Source organism: Chelmon rostratus, chromosome 14 (genome assembly GCF_017976325.1).
Source record: "Chelmon rostratus isolate fCheRos1 chromosome 14, fCheRos1.pri, whole genome shotgun sequence".
NCBI classification, from domain to species: domain Eukaryota; kingdom Metazoa; phylum Chordata; class Actinopteri; order Chaetodontiformes; family Chaetodontidae; genus Chelmon; species Chelmon rostratus.
The window spans coordinates 8,660,089-8,681,532 of record NC_055671.1 but is presented as its reverse complement, the minus strand read 5'-3'; the positions used below and the strand labels follow the sequence as shown (position 1 = coordinate 8,681,532).

The following is a 21,444-nucleotide window of genomic DNA, read 5'->3' as shown; positions in this document are numbered from 1 at the left end:
TACTGACACTTAAAGGGACGTGTTACACTTGATTTAATTAGAACTCGATGCCTTCATTCTATTTCCCTTTGCTGTGATTACAAAGAATGCCCATCATTTAAACAGTTCAGTTGATTTAGATGATCAGATCACACATTTACACGATAGGGAGTTACATGCTGATCATATTGCCTTTTTTGCCACACTTTAACAATTTATCACCACAATAAGAAAAAGTGGACAATGTGGAGGATATCAGTGTCATTTAAATTTCTGTGTTTTTATTTTAAAGACAGTAATCTCCATTTATGGCAATGGATGAGAGGTGTTGAAATCCAATAATATTTCATATTTTTTGGTTTTCAAGTATAATAATTACTTGGAGTGCTGTGCAGTTAATCAGCAATGCTCAGTGGTTAAAACAGGGCACCTTCTTAAAAACATGCTTTAATCTTTACAATTTGTATTCTAATAAATTGCGTCTGTTATTTTATTCAAAAATTGTAAATGTAACTTGTTGGAATCCCAAATATTTCTGGTCATTCTGTCATGAAGCGCGCTCTGCTTCGAAGATGCTCCTGTCTCTTTAAATATTCTTGCAGTAATTCCTTGAACATGCATATGGCCATAAAAAAGAGATAAAGCTTGAAGTCATCCACACAAACAGGGGCAGAAAAAAAAAGGACTCTGAATTATACAGCAGCAGCTTCCTGTATTTTACACCTGCAGAGAGGGGAGGGATGTTCAGCTGAGTCCAGAAGACAGAGTCTGTCTGGAGGAGCAACAACAAGTTCCCTGCATGTCTGCTTTTCTTTGCTTTTTCACTTCTTCTCCGCTGGTCGCACATCTGCTGCTTCTGCTCACTCAGGATGCTGTTGCACATCTTTTGTGTGCTGTGGGCTTCACCTGTAATTTTTCTACAAGGCAGGTAAGAGGCAATTTCAAGTTTTAGTATATTAACTCATTTATAGGAGAAATCTGAAAATTGCTATGTGGTTAGCCACTCTAATGTAAATGCATGCTTGTTTGACAGTGTATTTACTGTATTTATAATGTGCATAAGCATTGACAATAAGGCATTGAGATGATGTTTGTGCTCCTTTGACTGAGAGGCATGTCAACATTACTGCTGCCTTAAAGTGGGAAGAATGATGCATGAAATGTTTTGTCATCTATAATAAAAAAAATGTTAAAGTAAGATGCAGGATTTTACCGAACAGACAGAAAAAGTGCTAAATAATTAAGTAAAACACTGTTCCAGCTAAAATGATAAAATAATTAGTATGAATTAAGAGCAAACTTTTCCTGAGGGCAAATTCGAGGTATTAAATATTCAGTTAAGAACAAAAAAAAAAAAAAAAAAAAAATCAGTCCATGCAGAGTTGGTTGTCCCGTCACCTGGCAGGTCTGTGCTCTGTAAGGAGATGAAGTACCCCAGCAGGGCGACCAAGCCCCCCTCTCCGTCCGACTTTCTGGACAAACTGATGGGACGCACATCTGGCTATGACGCTCGCATCAGACCAAACTTCAAAGGTAACATACAGTGGCGTGCTGTGGGAGGGCCTCCTCTGTCAGGACAGGTGTGAGAAAGCGCGCTTCTCATTTTGCATAACAATCCGGGCAGCGAAGTAGCACAAATCATTCACAGATGGGCGAGAAGTGAGAGGCGCTGCGGGCTGAGATGTTCTCACACAGGAGTCTTGGTTTTTTCTTCCTTTTTGTGTCATGTGTTGTTACTGATTTCATGCTGACCCACAGCCTTAGGTTACGATATTTTTACATCAGACTTCTCTTTCACAGTTTTCTTTCTCGTCAGAAATGTGCAGTTAACCCTCGTGTGTTACCCCACAGGCCTTTTTCAAGCCAGTCTTGATCTCTTGTTTTGAGTGAAGCCAGCAGATTCTCTCTGACATACTTCCCCCTCAGTCCCTGGGGTCACATTTCATATATATTTCATACTTGCTCCACATCTTTGTCGGTGCATGCTGGGTAAATCCCGGCTGATTATCTATATATACACTAATGTAACCAAAGGAGAATCAATAAATTATTGCCTCTTAGGGAATGAGCCGCTGAAATATTTAAAGTTTCAGTGGTCGACAGATGGACTACACTAATGGGAGCGTACTGGAAATGACAACACGATTTCATGCTGGTTATCTCGGATAAGTCTATTTATCAGGACACGGCGCGGCACGTTATGAAAAGAACAAGCAGATGTTATTTCCAACGCTCTGCTCTCTACCGCCCTCAATACTTCATGCGCTCTCCTCAGAAAACATCATCAGTGGTATTTGAGAAACCAGTGTGACTGTGATGTGTGATGACACTCTGCTTCCGTCAGGTCCTCCCGTCAATGTCACCTGTAACATCTTCATCAACAGCTTCGGCTCCATCACTGAAACGACTATGGTGAGAGTTTTCTTTGTATCCCTCAGTGCTCACACGTTACTTGGATGATAGGAAAGCTGCGATCTGCTGGAAGAAGCAGCAGATAAGCATGAGAGCGTCTGATTTTACCATCTGATTGTTGGACTATAAATACAGTGTTAACAAAACCCTTTGACTATTCGTCTTCACTGCAGCAAGTGCATGAGAACAAAGATTTCAGCAGTAAATGTAACTACAAGTGGCAATTCTGGTCGTTGGGCCAGCATGTATTATGATTACCTTAAAGATATTAAGTTTAGCAGCACAGTGCTATAATATGGACCTTTGCAAAGTCAATGTTTTACACTTCATTTCAGCATTTCACTCCTACACCTGTATCACTGCACCTGGTCCTCCACTATCAGGGTTTACATGAAGAAGACTTGTTGATTTCTCACATAGCTGCTGCCTGCACCACCACTACGCTTCTGACTTACTGTACAGGACGGTCGTAGCAAGGGAAAGTGAGTTTGGACTGTCTAATGTGATGCTCTGCACAATATAGGATAGGAGATACCATAAAAGTGATGCCTGCTATTATGTTTCAACAGTGGTGGAAGGAGAAAGAAAGAAAGAAAGAAAGAAAGAAAGAAAGAAAGAAAGAAAGAAAGAAAGAAGCAAAAGTCATTAACGCAAAATGGCCAATTTCAGAATATGAATATATTATATTACCAGATTTTAATCATGTGTGCATTACTTTAATGTTGCAGCAGGTAAAGACGGGCCTGATTATAGTTAGTTATTTAGTTTTTTGTTGTCCTTTCAGAAATTCTCCTTGTGTTTGTGGCAACTGTCAGACAAATACTGTGCAACCACAACAGAAGAAGACGTAACAATTAAAGACAGACATCTGACATCAAAGTGCTCCACAACAACATCACCAATAATCTTTTTTTAAGCTTAAGTTTAAGTTTCTGACACCTGTCGCCACCATGCAGCACCAGCTTATGGTTATCAGTACTTTATCTATAATAAATCGTAACTTACAGTTGATTTTATTTTGTAAGTTAAAAGTAGTGCAGAAGTATTAATCAGCAAAATATGGAAACACTCAAGTAAAGTACAGGTACCTCAAAATTGTACTCACTTACTACAGTAAGTGCAGTACTTGAGTAAATGTACTTACTTAGTAACTTTCCACCACTGCATTTCAAAACATTTGAATGTAATGACATGTTCATGTAATTTAAATATTTAGTTACTCCTTTTGTTTCTTAGCTGTCCCTACACGTGGCAGCAAACTTCATCACTGAAGACAAAGAGTGCAGATCAATGAGTACCACATGTGCGTATCACAGCTGATCCTCCCCAACCTGCTTTAAACAGCCTCAGCTGCTTTAAGTTGCTGCCAGTGGAGGGATTTCAGTGGAACAGAGCTGGTGAATCTTCATGTATCAGATGCATCACACTCTTTGGTGTTTATCCATGTTAAGTGTTGTTGGCTCCTCTCCCTCTGTTCAGAGGGGCCATTTGGAGCAAGTTTCATGATGCCTAAACATACTGTCATTAGATTATGACTAATTAATGACTGTAAACACCATCTTGCAAGTTCATTACATAATGTCAGCTATGATTTTCTCATATCTCTGTCTCTGTCAAATAAGGGACTATCGTTTATTTATGAGGCCCATGGAGAGCGTTTGGGGACAGTTTTTTTTTTTCTAATTTATTCAAGTTGAGGAAACCTCATGCATTTTCTAAAATGCCTCCAGGGAGGACCATCAAATTTTAATTGATGATATCATGAGTGGACTTGTCGTTCAAATTATGGGCACTTAAGTGTGCTTGCCAGCGTTTTTTTGCTCACACAGTTAGAGTTTGCGTGGGCACAGTGCTCCACCTGCTGAGGGACGCGGCACGTTCAGTTGTGTGATTTGCTTGTGACTCGTTCCCGTTCACTTGATCTCGACCCTCTTACAAGGTTTATTAAAATAAGAGCAGAATTAGATGTCCAGACTTGTGCAAAATTGTGCAATGTTACAGAATATGTCTGACAAACCTATTAAATCTCAATATGATCCTACTCTGGTATGAATTCCACAATTGCCCCTTGTAGCTATATATTTTCTTTCTATATCTATAGTTTTATTTCTAATTGTGACTTCCCTCCATACCGCAGGACTACCGGCTTAATGTATTTCTGCGACAGCAGTGGAATGACCCTCGCCTGGCATATAAGGAGTATCCGGATGACTCTCTGGACCTGGACCCCTCAATGCTGGACTCCATTTGGAAACCTGACCTGTTCTTCGCAAATGAAAAGGGAGCAAACTTTCACGAGGTTACGACAGACAACAAACTGCTTCGGATATTCCAAAACGGAAATGTCCTCTACAGCATCAGGTGACCTGGTTTTTCTTTTGCTTTGTTTTAGATTGTGAATCTGGCTGCATAAGGCACCAGGGTGTGCTCCTCCTCTATCAAACATTACAAATCCAGTTCCATGGTTCATCACATTGACAAATGAATGTGAACTTCTCCTTCTATGTGTTGTGGTCTAAACCTCTAAAGATATGGTGCAACATCCAGTGTGGCCCCAAGAAATTTTCCATAGGAGTGGCCAGCTGGCTGGCTATGCATTTGATATTATATTTCACACAAACTATTACAAAGAATATACATTAAAGTTTAAACTAACTGTACCTAATGTGAAACATCAGATAGAAGCATATTTCTCACATGCGATTTGCGTGTGGGGGGGCCAGTGATCGTACCCGGGTGGCTGTGGCCCCCTTCGCTCTCCCCTTGGCAGCGCCACTGCCAACAACATGTTTGTTTCACTCCAGTTCAGTTCAGTTGTCATTGCGTTGTCCAGCACCCACTGTGAACAAGTTCATGTTAAACAATAACTGCGGGCTAAAACAGAATCAGGTCAGTAATGTGGCACTGAAGCCGCGGTGAATTGTAGCGTAATGGGTGAGAAGTTTCATTAGAACATAAGAAAGCGATGTTTAAAGCTCTATTTGCAATTATGTTAAACATGACCTAAATCATCAGCTGCTTCTCTGGTTACTGAACAGTAAAAATACCCCCTAACCATGAACAACTCCATAGATTCCAGATTAGCAACATTTCCCCCACACACACAAAATAAGAGGTTAAAAAAAATATTTCTGCCCTCATTCACTTACATACTGTATGGCTAACAACTGGATCTCTGGGTGACATTGAATTAGGATCATTCGTTTTCCTCCTCTCTGCAGTATTGCTCATTTGTGTGACATGCTTAAGTTCGCCCTTGCTGGAATCAAGAGGAGAAGGAGGCTTGAAATGAGCAGTAAAGACATCATGACTGAACAAAAAGAGCAGCAGCCTCAACAGAAACTCAAGTTATTAGACATCAGTGGAATCCCTGCCAACACCTCGACCGAGGAGCAGGATATTCTCCTTTTTTTTGGTGTTTTTATCTCTATGTCTTGTGAGAGGGGGGCACACTCTCCTGATTTTACTGGCTGTGGTGCTGTGATCTCAGCCCCTTTTACGTCAGGCCCTCCATAAAGGCTGACATGTTGTCAGTCAGCATCTGTCAGTCCCTCCCAGTGTGATTTGTGTGGGGCACAGCGGAGTAGACAGACGGACAGGGGGGGCGGAGAGGTTGGAGCTGCTCGATGTGACCCTTAATGTAGGGTGAGTGTGTAAAAAGGGTTTGAGTGACACAGTGGCAGCGGGAGATGGCCGGCACTGTGGGTTCAGCGCTGCGGGCTAGCCGGGTATCCAGCGAGGAAGCAATGTGAGGGTGTCACCTTTTCATTTTGCACACCATCCGTGTACCATTACGGTGTTTCTGTCTCTGTGCTCCAGGCTGACACTCACTCTTTCCTGCCCCATGGATCTGAAAAACTTCCCCATGGACAGCCAGACGTGTACGATGCAGCTCGAAAGCTGTGAGTCGGATCTTTCAAAGCAGGCTTGAAAACACATCATATAGATCTCGTCACGAACTTACTGTGAGCTGTGCACCTTCTTTTCCTCTCCAATCTAGTTGGCTACACCATGAATGATCTCATTTTTGAATGGCTGGACGTGGGGGCGGTGCAGGTGGCCGACGATCTGACACTCCCTCAGTTTGTGCTCAAAGAGGAGAAAGGCCTCGGCTACTGCACCAAGCACTACAACACAGGTACATGACACACGACGACCTGCCAACCAGCATCCTCCATACATCCTGCTAACCAACTTCTAATAAGACTGTCAGTTTGTACCTGTATCTCCTCCTGTGGTTAGGTAAATTCACCTGCATTGAGGTCAAATTCTACCTGGAGCGTCAAATGGGCTACTACCTGATCCAGATGTACATACCGAGCCTGCTCACCGTCATCCTGTCCTGGGTGTCCTTCTGGATCAACATGGACGCGGCGCCCGCCAGAGTGGGACTGGGGATCACCACGGTGCTCACCATGACGACGCAGAGCTCAGGCTCCAGGGCCTCCCTGCCAAAGGTCAGACAAGTTTAGTTTGAGGCATTTTACAGTACAGAATGCAAGCCAGTCATCGTTTATCGTGATTTAATTCAATGCTGAATTTTATGCACTGAGCCCTGAGAGTGTTTGAATGGCCTGCACACTGAAATAGACAGGACTGTGTAAATGGATGAAAATGCAGTAGTGGAAGAAGTACACAGATGCTTTTACTTCAATAAAGGTAGTAACACCACTATGTGAAAATGCTCCACTTCATGTAAAAACATGATTATTTTTACTTGAGTAGTACAGAACTATTCTCAGACATGTACCTTGAATATCAATGGTACTGATTATGCAGAATGGCCCTTTTCAGAGTGTTGAAATACTGCATATATTTTAATACTGGATTATTTTTAGAATTATTGATGTATTATCATGCATTTTGATGCTGTAGCTGGTCAGGCTGCAGCTAATTTTAACTACTTTAATCTGCAGCGGTGCATTATATTTGATAAGCTGCTCATATGTTTTGCCTATGAAGTTGCTTCAAATGTAAAAATGTACACAACTGCAGTACTTGAGAAAATGTTTCCACTGCTAATAAAAAAGCAGAGAAGAAACAGAGGTTAGAGAGAGGTTGATATTTTGATATCATTTTCAATCTTTTAGTATCAGTGGTGGAAAGTAACCAAGTACATTTACTCAAGTACTGCACAACATTTTCAACATACTTGTACTTTACTTGAGTAATCTTATTGTGTGCTACTTTATACTTTTACTCCACCAAAATCAGAGGCAAATATTGTACCTTTCAGTCCACTGCATTTATCTAACATCTATAGCTAACAGGTAGAGTATGATTCTATACACAAAACATATAATCATCACGATGCCTCATCCAACGTGACTAATTATAACACTAAGCAACTATTTTTCCAACGCTGACAAGGGCCATTATGCAAAATGAGTATTTCACCTTTGCTCCTCCAGCTTTCTTTCATGTCACTGCCGAGCATGAAATGAAAACTAATGTTAACGGAGTGATTTCACCCATTCCGCATTCACGGTTTCACAGGTGTCCTATGTGAAAGCCATAGACATCTGGATGGCGGTGTGTCTCCTTTTCGTGTTCGCTGCGCTACTAGAGTATGCAGCCGTGAATTTTGTTTCACGCCAGCACAAGGAGTTCTTCAGACTGAGGAAGAAGCTCAAAGAGCAACAGCGGCAGAGGACTGTGAGTGCAACCCACCCCCTCAGCCCCTCGGGCGGCTGTCACCTGCTATTCCCTGCGCCCAGCTATGCACGAGCTACACAACTCAGCTGCATGTTGCACCCGGGCCGGAGATGCAGGCGCCACTGACCTGTAATAAATTCGAGCCATCACCTTATTCCAGTGTCGGCTGCATGTTCCCAACATACTGCTGCCTCACTTTGGAGAAAGAAGAAAAATAGGGAAGACAAAATAGGCCAAACCAGCTTTAAAGACAACATATTTCTTAAATGAAACAGTGTGACAGCAGCTGTGGGATTCATTAATACCTTGTAATATTTATAACACAATTAACAAAACATCTGCTTGAACCCTTGTACTTCATATGTTGGGATCCTGCAATGCCACTGAAATTTGCTCTGAGAGCTGTCTCATATTCAGGTCAGACTATTCCCATCATAAGAAACGGATAATGATCACTAGCCATTGGACGAGATTTGAAACATACATGCAACATAGTGGAGTTGTGGCTGCAAACCGTTTGATCAGTGCAGTGTGTGTAATGGTGTGTTATTTCTCCTCATCAGCAGGCAAGTGGAGACAGTAAGGTGAAAGGAAACAACACGTCAGGAAACAATGCTCCTCATGGGAACGCAGCCCAGCAGTGCAGCGTCTGTGCCAGGGTACGTTCTGTCGCCTTGCTCAGCAGCCAATCAGTGGCTCGGGGAGGCAGCAGACATCACTTCAGCTGGGTGATTCTCCCTGAGAGCAGATGGTTACTCTCTGCTGTGTCTTTTTCTTCCAGGAGGAGGAGCTGGCGCAGCAGGGTTTACTCTTCCAGAGTTTTGGACTTGCACTGTCGACAGGAAGCGCACCGGAAATGGATGCGACACCAGTCTTTGCCGATTTACCTCCAGGTTTGGGTTTCTATGACATACGCAGGCGCTTTGTGGATCGCGCGAAAAGGATTGATACCATCTCCCGAGCCCTTTTCCCCATGAGCTTCCTCATGTTTAATGTCCTCTACTGGCTTACCTACAAAGTCCTGCGACATGAGGACCTTCTGGCTGCACTGTGACAACACAATGACTGAGGACCACAGAGACACTGGATACCTTTAATTCTGCTCTCTTCACTGAAACATTTACAGGCTGAGAGTCCTCAGCTGAGCCATGCAAGATGCGTTGTGACTGCATGTCCAGTGCCATTTGGAAACTCCATGACATGGAAGAGTCCATCGGTTTCTTTAAATTTTTAATCCTTCCAAAGAAATGCACTTTTTATTGGCACTGATGCTTTATGCATTACACATCAGGGTGCAGTATGTGTGTACAGTTGGCATCTTAAGAACACCAACTCACACGTTTTTGGAAAGATTTCTGTATGTGCAGTTATTGTAGCGTCACATGTATTGTACTGCAGCACAACCTTACCAGGCCTGCAGTTGTTATTTTGCACTAATCTTACTGGTGCCATGGTCAGCAGGTTTCATATCACAGAGGCAGGACATATATCACAGCAAGCAGGAACTCTGAAGTAGCAGCTCTGCTCTGCTTCTCACCTCGGCTGCAGCTTTACAGACATGTGAAATACATAAATCTCATTATTTAGTTTCTTTATTTAGGACGCCATGCTATTTTAATGACACAACTATATTATTCATCATAATATTTACAAGTTCAACTACATTTTGAATCCTATCTGTGATAAAGAAAGGAACAGTCAGTTTTCAAAACATCTCTCAAATTTAAATGAAAGTATTTCATACCCGAAGAAGTAAAGGATACACTGTGCTGAGGTTTTTAGACGTCACTGTATATTGATACAGCATGGCACACACGTAGCCATATATAGTATATCTTTTATTGTTATTATTATTTGATTATTTCTTGCCTAAACCGTCTCAGTCCTCAGTTTCAAACCTGCATAATGGCAAGGTCAATATTCAGTCCTTTAATGTAAATTAAATGTGGAAATAAAGTATCATAAGATGCTAACAAGTTCTGGAAACCAGTGTATTATGCCAGTTTCATTTCACATTAAAATATATAGAAATTGTCACACTAATGTCTCATATCAACAAAAGTTTCGTTCGGTTTGTTTGAGATCGGCTTATTTGGTGTTGAAGTTATCAGAACGTGTCTCTTAACTTGTACCAAGTTCCCCTGAGGCCTGCAGAATGGTTGTTGTATTAGTGTTGAACAAAGTCCAACTAAGTTATACACTGAGAATATGTTGTCTCTGTGTATTTTCTTCCTTAAGAAACAAACATATCTCTGAAAATCTTTGTTGGTCAGTATAAAATAAAGAAATATTCTAATTTGAAATACTAAATCAAGGTTTTTTTGTTATGTATGATGACAAATGTAACATAATGCCAGGATCAAAACCAAAGCATCACACATCATTTGCACACTTAACTATCAGTTATGAACTTTAAATTATTATGAAACTAGCATCCGTCCAGCACTGAACTAGTCTTCATCAGATCTGTCTTCCCTCTAATAGTTTCCTCAGTCAGGGTTATTCTCAGTCGTCACTCGACTGTCATGTGGTAAAAAATGCCTCAGTGATAACGGCCTCTTGAATTGATCCCACGGCTTGCTCAGTACCTCCCACTGCATGGCATTATTAACATATTGCTAGATTAGCATTTCTGTGCACACGCCTGGAGACTGGGTCCATCTCTAGAAACCTACTCTCGTGTTAAAAATAAATCTTGTCATAAAATGAAGCTGTCATATTAATATTTCATCTAAAAAGGTAGCTGACATGTGCATGCACAGTAGGAGGAGCAGGGCCGCATACATTAGCTCTGTGAGCCTGTGTGAAATGCACATGGGCTCTTCCTCTAAACAGCAGTAAAGGTATGATGAGAGGATCCTTGATACTGAACTGTTGAAGAGTTTGTGGACATCAAGGCACAAATAAAAACATCATTTGATTTTCATTATAAAGGAAAGTCTCACATCATATCACATTTTATGTTGAGAAATATATCTTTATCTCAATCATTTGCTCTGTTTTAAGCTCCTCTTCATCAGTGAGTCAGGTTTTTTACATTTCTATAACACTTTTGTTTTGAGAGGAAGATGAATTGCTGTTGCTGCTTCTCATTTATAATATACGCAAAATCTGAGACTTTGTATCTTGAGCCACAAGAGGGTGCTGTTCACTAGTTTATGCCCCATGTGAGCATGGTGCAGTGTGCCACACTTGTCCACATACATCACATTCTACAGGCAAGAGACTTCCCTGTACACTCTGTGAGATGAGGATCTCTGGCTGTTTGGGACTTTTGCATGTAGAATTAAGAGGTTAGAATATAATTTGGTTTCTATTTATAGGTTGTGATATTAGCTGGCAAACAAACAAATAGTTAATTACACAAGATTTAAATGTGCACTATCTATCTATCTATCTATCTATCTATCTATCTATCTATCTATCATTGCTTTTATTTTTTAACATTTCTGAGGGAGGTTTTGAATTGCTACAGGCTCGACCAAATGTCAGTGTCAGTTGTTCTAATCCATCCAAAAACCTTTTAGCATGCATTTACTCTTTGTTTCTCACAGACGAGCAATTAAACCAAATCCACACATTAAATCAGACACAAATCAGGACAAAAACTTAAAGCCTCGTCCCGACAGACATCTTAATTGTGGGGCAGTTAAGGGAGCATTTGGTTTAAATGGTGCTGAAAGGATGTAGGAAATACAAACCTCCACACAATATATTTAATACCATAATGACTTATTCGCACTGTTCCATCCAAACACTTACTGGGGACAAATAAAAATCTAAAATCTTTAATAAGTGCATACTAGATAAATTCATCCTCAGGTGATGTTTCACAGTGAGGTGATTTTGTGGACACAGGCAGACAGAAGGAGGTTTGGTTAGGACTGGAGAACACTGGCTACTTTCTTATGTGTAAGGTGGGATTTGTGATGGAATATACAATTGAGCAAGCAAGATAAATAGCATATAGAATATGCAAAGTTAAAGGATGCAAAAAGAAAAGTGTTGTTCCTGGTGGAAGTTGTATGTCGCTTATTTGTGCACATATATTCTGATTCTAGTATTTTTTTTCTGCTTTAGACAAAAACAGGAACATTTTTTTCTTTCATTCTGCATGTGGTAAAATACTTTAAAATGAATTAGGAGTGTTTGAGGACAGGAGTGTTGAAATTGCAATAAGCTGGTTTTCCATTTTGGGAGTGGGGCTGGTCTCCCCGGGACCCTCCACCAAGGTGTCCACTGGCTGGAGACGTGGCAGCGCCTCCGGTCATATGATTTTAGTTCATGCATGAACCCCACCCCGTTACTCCCTTCCCTGCATTTTTTTTTCAATATCACTTGTCCGTTATTTTGGTGTGGAGTGACACTATAAACATCTGGCAAAATCTTAAAAGTCCTGCAAAATATTCGCTGCATAACTCTGGCCAAAAACTCAACATGGCATTTAGTGACGGTGACCACCCAAAACAGTGCCATTTTTAGACGTTTACTGCTGACGTTTACAGAGGCTTCAAATAGCTTCCGTTTTACACTGGTAGTGATTGGACTCTTCTGTACTTACCCAGTGAGCTAACATATTGGCTGAACAAGTCCGACATCCTACACTTCAATGGAGGAACAGCCCAGAGATCGGGCACAAGACAAGAAACACCACCACCAGGGAGAGGACAGAAACTCTATTCAACATCCAACTTGTCTAAAAAATGATCAGAGCCACTTCCAGCGCCAGCATCAGGAAACGCAGACGAAGAAAACAGGTTGGGCCATCCGGAAAAGTGAGCTAACGCTTGCTAGCCTTACTCAGCTAATGTCAACGAGCCGACTAGCATTTGCTAACTAACGTTAACTCCATCGTGATGGGGGGCTTAGCCTGCTAGCTAGCTAGCTAGCTGTTTATTCAAACTATATGCTGTTGTCCGGAACAATTTAAGAACGTTGCAGTTGGTGAGTAGCTAACTGATAAAACCACTGGCCACCCACTGTCGGACCAGAAACCGTCTATTAAGTGAGCTAGCTAGATAGCTAGCTGACGTTGCGTGACAGTTGTCGCTGGTGGTGGTTTGACATATCGGGGATTGACCTTGTGCGCCGGCTTCACCACCCATTTTTCTTTTGCAAATGCAGCTTTATCATGTCACGAAACCGCGATGGGTCACCGTGTGTTATGAACGCATGAACTGTGACATGTGCACGGCGAGTCGCCTTTTATAGCGGCCAAAGCTTCATCTTATTCATTTCAGCATGCTTATGGCCAGGATAGGAAAACGAGCCGGCTCCACTGGAATGTTCTGAGCTGCCATTTCCTGTCGGCCATGTTAGAATATCACTGCGAGCTAATGCTATAGTTACCTGGCTAGTTAAGAGTTTTTGTACACGCACGGTACTTTGCTGTACTGGCATGGCGTTGTCGGCTTTTTCCTACTTGCGTCGCTGGTTTTAGGTGGCTATCTTATGGCACCACCATCTATTGGTGCCAAGGCGTGTTAATGCCAAACGGATAGCTGGCTAGTTGACATTAGCTAAAGCTAGCCATCTCTGACAGGCCTGTTGCATGTTGTCCAGTCAACGTCAAGCCACGCAGCAGCTCGATTATGATAAAGATAGGGTTTGCTGCGACTGCATAGACACTGTAAGCATGGACCTTACGTGTGCTGGCAACTATGCCAACATGTTTGCTTGCAAATAAGCGAGAACCTGCCCCCGTATAGTAAGAAGTGAGGCTGCATGCAGACGCGGTTGTGTGCTGAGCCCACAGACATGAGGGGCAGCACCATTTAATGGGAAGCCCCACGTTGACACAGCAGTTCTAGTGTATCTGGGCAATGCATACACCTATTTATGGTTCAGTGCCAGTCCAAATGTATTTCATAAATGCTGCTCTGAGCCCTGCTTTTATACCTTGCAACATCTGGTCTTTGATGGCAGATCAGATGTTCTCAAGATAGTGAGTCAGCTGACAGCCCAGCAGCAGTTGATAGTTGTGAGGTATATAAATCATTTGTTAAATACCCAGCTCACCTTAGGAATGTGTGAGGCCATATATTTCCAGGCAACAATGTGAATATACATTTGTAGTGACATGAATATTTTCATCTTCTGTCAGATACCTATCCTTTCTCTATCTCACTGCTTGGGATAAAAGTTGTTATGCAACAATATTAACTCTCATGATAGATTGAGTGCTGCCATAGTTCCTTATAAAAGATGCATGGTGGTTTGCGTAAGAAACACCAGTTTACATTTGTGTGGATGGTGAAGACAGTTTGTAATTGTAAGTGAGTGAAATGTGGACAAATAAGACAAATAATATGAATATGGGTTGCATACAAGTATGGCAGTATGCAACGTGTAGTTACTGCATCATAATCATTTCTCAGGTTTTGTGACTTTAGGCTCCTATATTTTTTATCATTGCATTAAAAATATATAGCTAAGTATTTGCTATAGTACCCCAAAACATTTTGTGTGAAACCCTTGCGTTACTTATTGTCCATAAGTGACAAAAGTCAAATGAGTAGATACTGTTTTTGTATATTTTCTTGCAGTTGGGCCAGTGTTCTGCAAGGTTTTAAAGAATGGATGAGGTGTTCTGTCATTTCAGTATAAACTGATTTTGTTTCCCCTTTCAGGCAATAAAAAAGTAAACATCAGTGAGGAGGAGGGGGAGAAGAATCCACATCTGTCTGATACTGTTGGTATGTTGCATCCCCCCAACAGCAATGGTAACAGACACCCAAGTAATACAAATGTGAAGCAGAAGTCAGCACAAAAGCTGTACACGACTGTTCCAAAAGTGAGCAGCAAAGGATTGGACCATAAGAAGAATATGGACCTTAAAAATGACAAGGAAAAGGCCCTGGATTTGAATCATCATGAGGGCCAGCCTTTGGATAAGAAAGACTCTGTGTTGCTTCAAAATGGCGTTGTAAACTGTGGCTTAATTACAAATGGCTATTCAAGCAAGGACAACGATGGCAGCGGCTCCGAAGGTGGATATACTACTCCGAAGAAACGCAAGGCCAGATGTAACAACGCAAAGAACACTGATAATGTGATTAGAGAGAAGGAGAAAGACATGCAGCAGGGCAACACTACACAGGAGCATGGGGCTTTTAATCTTGAGACGACTGAGAAGGGAGTGACTTCCAGACTTGACGTCTTCAGAGCCGCCCATAAAGTAGAAGCTCAGTCAGCAGGTAGACGGGCTGTTACGTCAGAGGCTTCAATGGGTGAATCTCAGAGGAAAAACTCTGATGGCAAAACAGTTGGCACCTTTGGTAAAAAGACTGAGGAAAGGCACAAAGCCAAGCTTTCCTCACCTTCAAAAGAGGACTCGTGGACTTTGTTCAAGCCCCCTCCAGTATTTCCTGTGGACAATAGCAGTGCTAAAATTGTTCCCAAGATCAGTTATGCAAGTAAAGTAAAAGAAAACCTCAACAAAGTAGCTCAAGGTGGAGGAGAGGCACTGCCTCCTCCTGTTAGACTGTCACAGGTCCCTATGTCTGCTATGAAAACTATCACCTCAGCTAGCTTTACTAATGGTCCTGTTTCTGGAAATGGAAACGGCTGCCCAGTGGGTACCTTCTTTGCTCCTGCTGCTAGTAGTATTCCACCAGCCCCATCTATCCCAAGTGGCGAGAATGTAGCATCTCCTTTGGAAAGTAACTGTAGCTCTACGACTAGTCCAATAGATGGAGAAGCATATGAGCTTAGAAAGTGTACTCTTTTAATTTACCCTTTAAATATGCAACCTGTGCTCCCTAGTGCTCGTCACCTTGACCCACCGGCTGCTCAGACAAATCAGAAAGCCTTGGGAGATATCTTCCAGAATCAGTGGGGGCTTTCCTTCATCAATGAGCCCAACTTGGGGCCAGAAGGAGGAAGTGGCCAGTTGCCTGCAGAGGACAAAACTACTGTGGTCACGCCTCAAAGCGAGTGTCAGGCTGTCGCAGCCAAGGCTGCCCAGCCCTGCTTTGATGTTAGCCCAACATTCTTAGAGCCTGGCACTTTGGCTCAAGACCCTGAGAAAAGGACTTGTGCCCCTTGCAATGTGTCTAATGCTTGTTCACCTGCTTGTGTGACAAGTGAGGAGGAGAACAAGCTGCAGCCATGTGGCCAGGAAAAGACAAAAGCTGAGGGCAAGGGTGCAGCTTCTGCTGCGTCAGCCCCCAGTAAAGACAACGGTGCTAAGCCTGCACAGGGCCAACTAACCACTTTGTTGTTTGGCTCATCTAAAGAACAGGCCCACTCTAAAGACATTGGCAGAAGGTGTAGCTGGGGGTCCTTTGACATTAAAGCTGCTGTCACTTATCACACTAAAGGTAACTTTGACTACTACAACTACTTACCATGTTAATTTGTGTAACTATTTAGGTTGTAATCCTTAAGCTCTAAATTCTAAATTTGGTGACACCTGCGTTATTGGTGGTAACAGAAAGTGTGTTTTAATACTGCAGCAGACTCTCCATGAGCAGCGACAGAAAAGCAAATGGTTTCTGTTTACAGTGGCACCAAACAAAACTCACAAATGCATTTCATAACTGCTTCAAATGCAGCGCGTCTTTTAGAAGTGCTTGACAGTAAAAAATGCAGTTGAATGCTTTTATTGTGAAGCATTAGGAAATGTTCGGTTTGCATTAGCAATAACTTAATACAGCTCTGGTGTGACTGGGAGAGAGAAAAGTTTGATGAGATAAGATTACAAACCATAGTGCTGGATTTCATGCTGCGTTGTCTCCTGTGAATGTCTCGTGCGTGGGAAGGCAGTTTGAATCCGCCAGTGGTGGGTTCCCCCATTAACAGTGAAAACTAATATATTGAGAAGTAATTACAGACTATAAATACATTTGAATGGCTGTTGCAGGAAAAAAGGCAATTGTGTCATAAACATGGTTTTGTTTTCTGAAAATCTTAAGGATTACAACACATGTTGAAGCGATCAGTATTGCGTTTTGTGAAAATATTCTTCATGACCAATTCATGTAGATGCTGAATTAATGTGTGTTTTTCTTTCAACAGAAATGGAATTCATTTTGAACTTGCAAAAACAAGGTAAATTCAACTTGTTGCTTTCACCTTTTCCAAACCTCTGTTTTTAGAAAGTCTTTAGGCAGTTCAGTTTTCTCAAAAAGAATCAGATCTATAAGTGTAAGAACATTTCACTTAAGTTCATTCGTGAGCTTTATTACCCATAGGGATTGTAGCTTTTCAAGCTGTACTTCTTCAAAACTGCACTGCCTGTGCAGCCCTCGTGGCACATAATCAACAGAAAAAACAGAGGAGCCAGACTAGGCTGTTTACATGCTGAATCTAAACATTTACATCACATCTTTTTCTCTTAATGGAGTTATTCTAACCTCAGCTACGAACTTCATTTGAGTCAAATGGCCTGGAAACAGTGTGTCCATGACAGTCAAGTAGTCTTAATTTTTCTGTTTTTATGCGGTTACCATGCACATCAGTCGACTGACTTTTTAATTCATAAACACTGGTAACCTGCTGGGAGCGATCCCGAGGCCTGTTTAGCTGACTTCTTGCTGTAAGTCACTTTAAGGACGTGCACAAATACATTTCTGCTGTGGTTGGTCTGGATGTCAGAAAGTGCACAAAGGCTGCATTAATGCCTCTCAAGGACAGATAGTTGTATATCATGGACTAACATCACATAACAGTAAATCCTTGAAAGTCAAAAGGCCATATTTGTTTTATGACTAAACAGTAGAAACATAAGCAACCCAAGGTAATCACCTACAGAGACACTGTTAAAATTACTGAGTGTGACATACTGCTGGTGTACGGTCCTTTGGTACTTCAGTCATGCCAGCTGGCAAGTGAAATACAGCAATTACTCCAGACGGTCTGTTGATATCAGCCCAGGCATGAGTGCAGTGATGTTTGAGGCTGTGTTAGCTAAATATCCAACTACTCGTTAGAATGAAATGCGCCATCATTGCTAAGGCTGGGTACTGTTTTTAAAATCTTTTTAAGACTGGTGCCCACAGTTTGGTTTCTATGCTCTTACCAAAATGGTACTTTTGATACTTAGAGGAATGTAAACATTTTTTCGGGATTATCTGTTTTTGTCCTTTGAGACGGATATGTTGAATAATCTAACCCTTTGCCTCCTTCTTCCCCACTCTGCTGTAGATCCAAAAAGAGTAGTGGTTTATGACGAGACTAAGGATGGACCTGATCAGTGAGGTAGATCGTCTACAGTACTTACCTTCTTCTCTACTGGGTGCTGCAGTTATCTACCTTGGAAATCATAAATCCTGTTGGACAGATAAAGTGACAACTGTGAAAACATTGATAGTATAGCATGACAGATTTTCCTTGGAGTCTCGGGTGGAAAAAGCAGACTTCTTTGGGGGCATCAGACAAACGCGCACACGCTCTGGAGGGACGTTAGAGGAGCCGATCGGTGCCTCTGCTACATGCTAAACAGACACCTGCAACTTCGGAGCTGCGTTAGTCGTTTGTCTCATGGCTCTTCAGGATGATGTTCGGGAGTTCAACAAAGGAAGGTGTCATGGATTGCACCTCCCTAAGCCTTTATCCTGTTGAACTGCGGCAGCCGTCAGTCTGACTATGGGATGCCTCAGTCATTTTCTTTCTTCACGCGTTCAAATGAGTTCATTGTAGATATGTTAGACGTTATACATACACATCTGTGTGCAAGCTTGAATTAATCGTGGAAGAAAGGAGAACACACTTTGCAAAGATTGCCTTGGAGTTGTGGAATAAAGGTCTATTGGAGTCCTGTTAAACTGTAAGTTAAGTGAAAGCTCACAGGTGAGGCCCCATCCAGGAAGGGAGAACCTTGTCTTAAATCCTTTTTTAGGGGAAATCAGAGCCCAGAAATGTAATGCTTGCTTTTTCTTTTATACTGTTTTGTCTGAGCTAACATGATGAGTGTTATCCGCACTGCAGTGTGACCCCCAGAGCACAGGTACAGAAGTGCCCCATTTGAAGGAAAGCTACGCCCCTTCATTCATTGTTTATTACAGGTATGCTAAAGATTTTCAAATCAGGTCTCCATTAAAGGCAAAACCTTTTCATTTAAAGCTTTTCATACATTTCATGCAGACAGTAATGAAGTCAGTGCAGTCTAATTTTCAACTGAGATACATACGTATAACTCCTGAGTAATCTGAGTGACAAATGTTAAGCAAGAGATGCTGCAACCAATGCGGTCTTCTGCGTTTTGTGCGATTTGTTCAGCAGCAAGACTCAGGATGTCCATTCAGATTATTTTGCCTGCATTTCTGTTTTTTGTGTACAAACTACTCAATTCCTCTTATCAAAGGAACACATGTTGCTGTTTTCTGACTTCGATTTTTATTGTTTTCTGACTCAGCATTGGGTCTTTTCTGTCTTATTTGGCATTGAGTTTCCTGCATGTTTACTGGTGGAAATGAACGAGTCAGAGGTCGCTCTTCATCGCCACGCAAAGATAACAGTAACACGACAACAATTGCAATACTAATCTAGGTTTCCCCGACTAGCCACTTTGTCAAACTGTGTCGAAATGTGAAGATGAGTTGTAATTTTATGTTTTACTGTGGATAACATTTTACATTTGCAAACCAGTGTGCAATAACACCATGAGATCCATACAATGTGTGAAATGGGTTCTATGGAGCTACAGAATAATTGCCCAAGATGCTGGTGTGGCCTGCAGTTCATTTGTTTGTTCAGAAGTGTTAAAGGTGTGTTTTAAGTTTGTTACACCAATCCTTGAGGTGTTTTTTATTTTTATTCTTTTTGTAATCGCAAAAGAGCTCATGTTGAAAGATCTAATGAAGTCTAGGGAGCCCAAATTTGCTAACTGCTAACTGGCCAGCTGTGACATCACTTTCATCGCCATCTCCAAATCAGGATTGGTTTTCTCAATGTAACGAAGGAACTGTCCAGGTTTCTGTTCTCTAGAAGATATGATTTGGTTAATGTGTGGATTAATAGCACTTTATGTAAACTAATTGCTTTTATCTTTTAATTACTAGAGAGATCTATATGTACTGACAAGAAATACTCCTTGAAAGAATGGCTCTGGGCTGTTACTTTTCAGAAAAAAAAAACACATTGATAAATACAGAATTATTAAATGTAACTCAGGTAGTGTTGATAAAGCCATGACTATGTTAAATATTGTTTTTGCCAAATGGCCCCTGTCATGTAACGTTCTCAAATTGGAAATGTTGAAGTGGAGTCCTCTTATGTAGAGTCTCATATGATGTGACAAAACACCAAATAATTACTTGTGAGGAAAACTGTCATGGCATGCAAGGTGCCGTCATTAATTATTCTGGGCTCTAAAAATCAAAGTTTTCCTGCTCGTTTCCCTTAAAAAAAAAAAAAAGCACATTGCTCCATGCGTTTTCTATGTGTACTAGACTGTAATCTGCTTCTTGCAATCTTTGATGGTTGATTTTCTCCCTCATGTGTTCATAGTGAAGCACCTCTTGATTTATTATTGCTGAACATCAGTGGTGTTTCTGTGGGGTTGCTACAATCTGGGTATGAGCTTTTCAAGTGCGCCTCTTTCCACTGTGTCCTGATTAGTTGGCGCTGAAGCTCGTGCTCGTGTGCAGAGACGGGAAGTCGTAACTGCAGCCAGTTGTCTTGACATTCAACTTCCACGTCTGATCTCAGTCAGCTCTCTGGTATTTAAAATGCTTTTGTTTTGGCTTCCATTGTGCAGCATGTGATGGATGAGTGTATTCTCATATGCTGCCCTCTGAATAAGAACAATTGTGTCGGATGCGGTCGAGGAAGCCGAGGGTATTTGAGGAGATATTGGCCGTTAGCATTTAGACTGTCATGTTTTTTCTGTGCTTGTGGAAACTGACATTTAATCTGTCATAAAGTTACATAAAACTCAATTTAATTTCTTCTTATTACCCATAATCCGCAGACAAAGTGACGTAATCAGGTTCCCATATGGTAAATACCAAATTGTTCAGGCTGAAGGCATTATCAGTGGACAGTGATGCATCTACAGGCTTTTCAATGTAAAACAGGGTGATCAAAATGAGTAGTATTTGATGTTACTGTAGTCTTACGACCTTTTTAAGCTGTTTTTTTTTTTTTTTGAGAGGATAGTCCTGCACAGGGAAATCAGAGAATCTCCCATACTCCCACCCCAAGGCTTCTCTTTTTCAAGCACTTATTACAGCAAAAAGGCTATGTTGAATATGCATTTATAAAGATACAACTATTATTTAGCACTGTAGCCTGCAAACCAAAAACTGGTTCTTGAAGCTGAGTAGATGGTTAATCAGTGATTGGGGGTGAGGGGTTTGAGTGACTGACTGTTGGCGTGTTTAGACAGAAAAGCCTGATCATGTGGAGTTTATATTTCCACCTCCTCAGGATGTGCAATCACCTCAAGGATGCTGA

At 41.5% G+C, this 21,444-nt stretch overlaps 2 protein-coding genes across 3 annotated transcripts; both read left to right on the top strand.

The window, feature by feature from the left end:
• The first annotated feature begins 293 nt into the window (after window positions 1-293).
• On the top strand, window positions 294-9,100 carry glra4b (glycine receptor, alpha 4b). Its single transcript, XM_041952726.1, has 10 exons — window positions 294-304; window positions 1,385-1,512; window positions 2,324-2,391; window positions 4,529-4,752; window positions 6,211-6,293; window positions 6,392-6,529; window positions 6,634-6,848; window positions 7,888-8,046; window positions 8,613-8,705; window positions 8,828-9,100. Exons 1-10 carry the CDS (start codon window positions 294-296, stop codon window positions 9,098-9,100), a joined length of 1,392 nt encoding a protein of 463 aa, XP_041808660.1.
• Window positions 9,101-12,594: 3,494 nt separating this feature from the next.
• Window positions 12,595-20,469, top strand: nufip2 (nuclear FMR1 interacting protein 2). 2 transcript variants are annotated; one of them, XM_041952962.1, is made up of 4 exons: window positions 12,595-12,803; window positions 14,676-16,367; window positions 17,065-17,097; window positions 18,193-20,469. In XM_041952962.1, exons 1-4 carry the CDS (start codon window positions 12,656-12,658, stop codon window positions 18,243-18,245), a joined length of 1,926 nt encoding a protein of 641 aa, XP_041808896.1. In that variant the 5' UTR covers window positions 12,595-12,655; the 3' UTR covers window positions 18,246-20,469. The 2 variants fall into 2 exon arrangements, with proteins under 2 accessions (XP_041808896.1, XP_041808895.1); XM_041952961.1 differs by having other exon boundaries at window positions 12,595-12,821.
• Window positions 20,470-21,444: the final 975 nt, after the last annotated feature.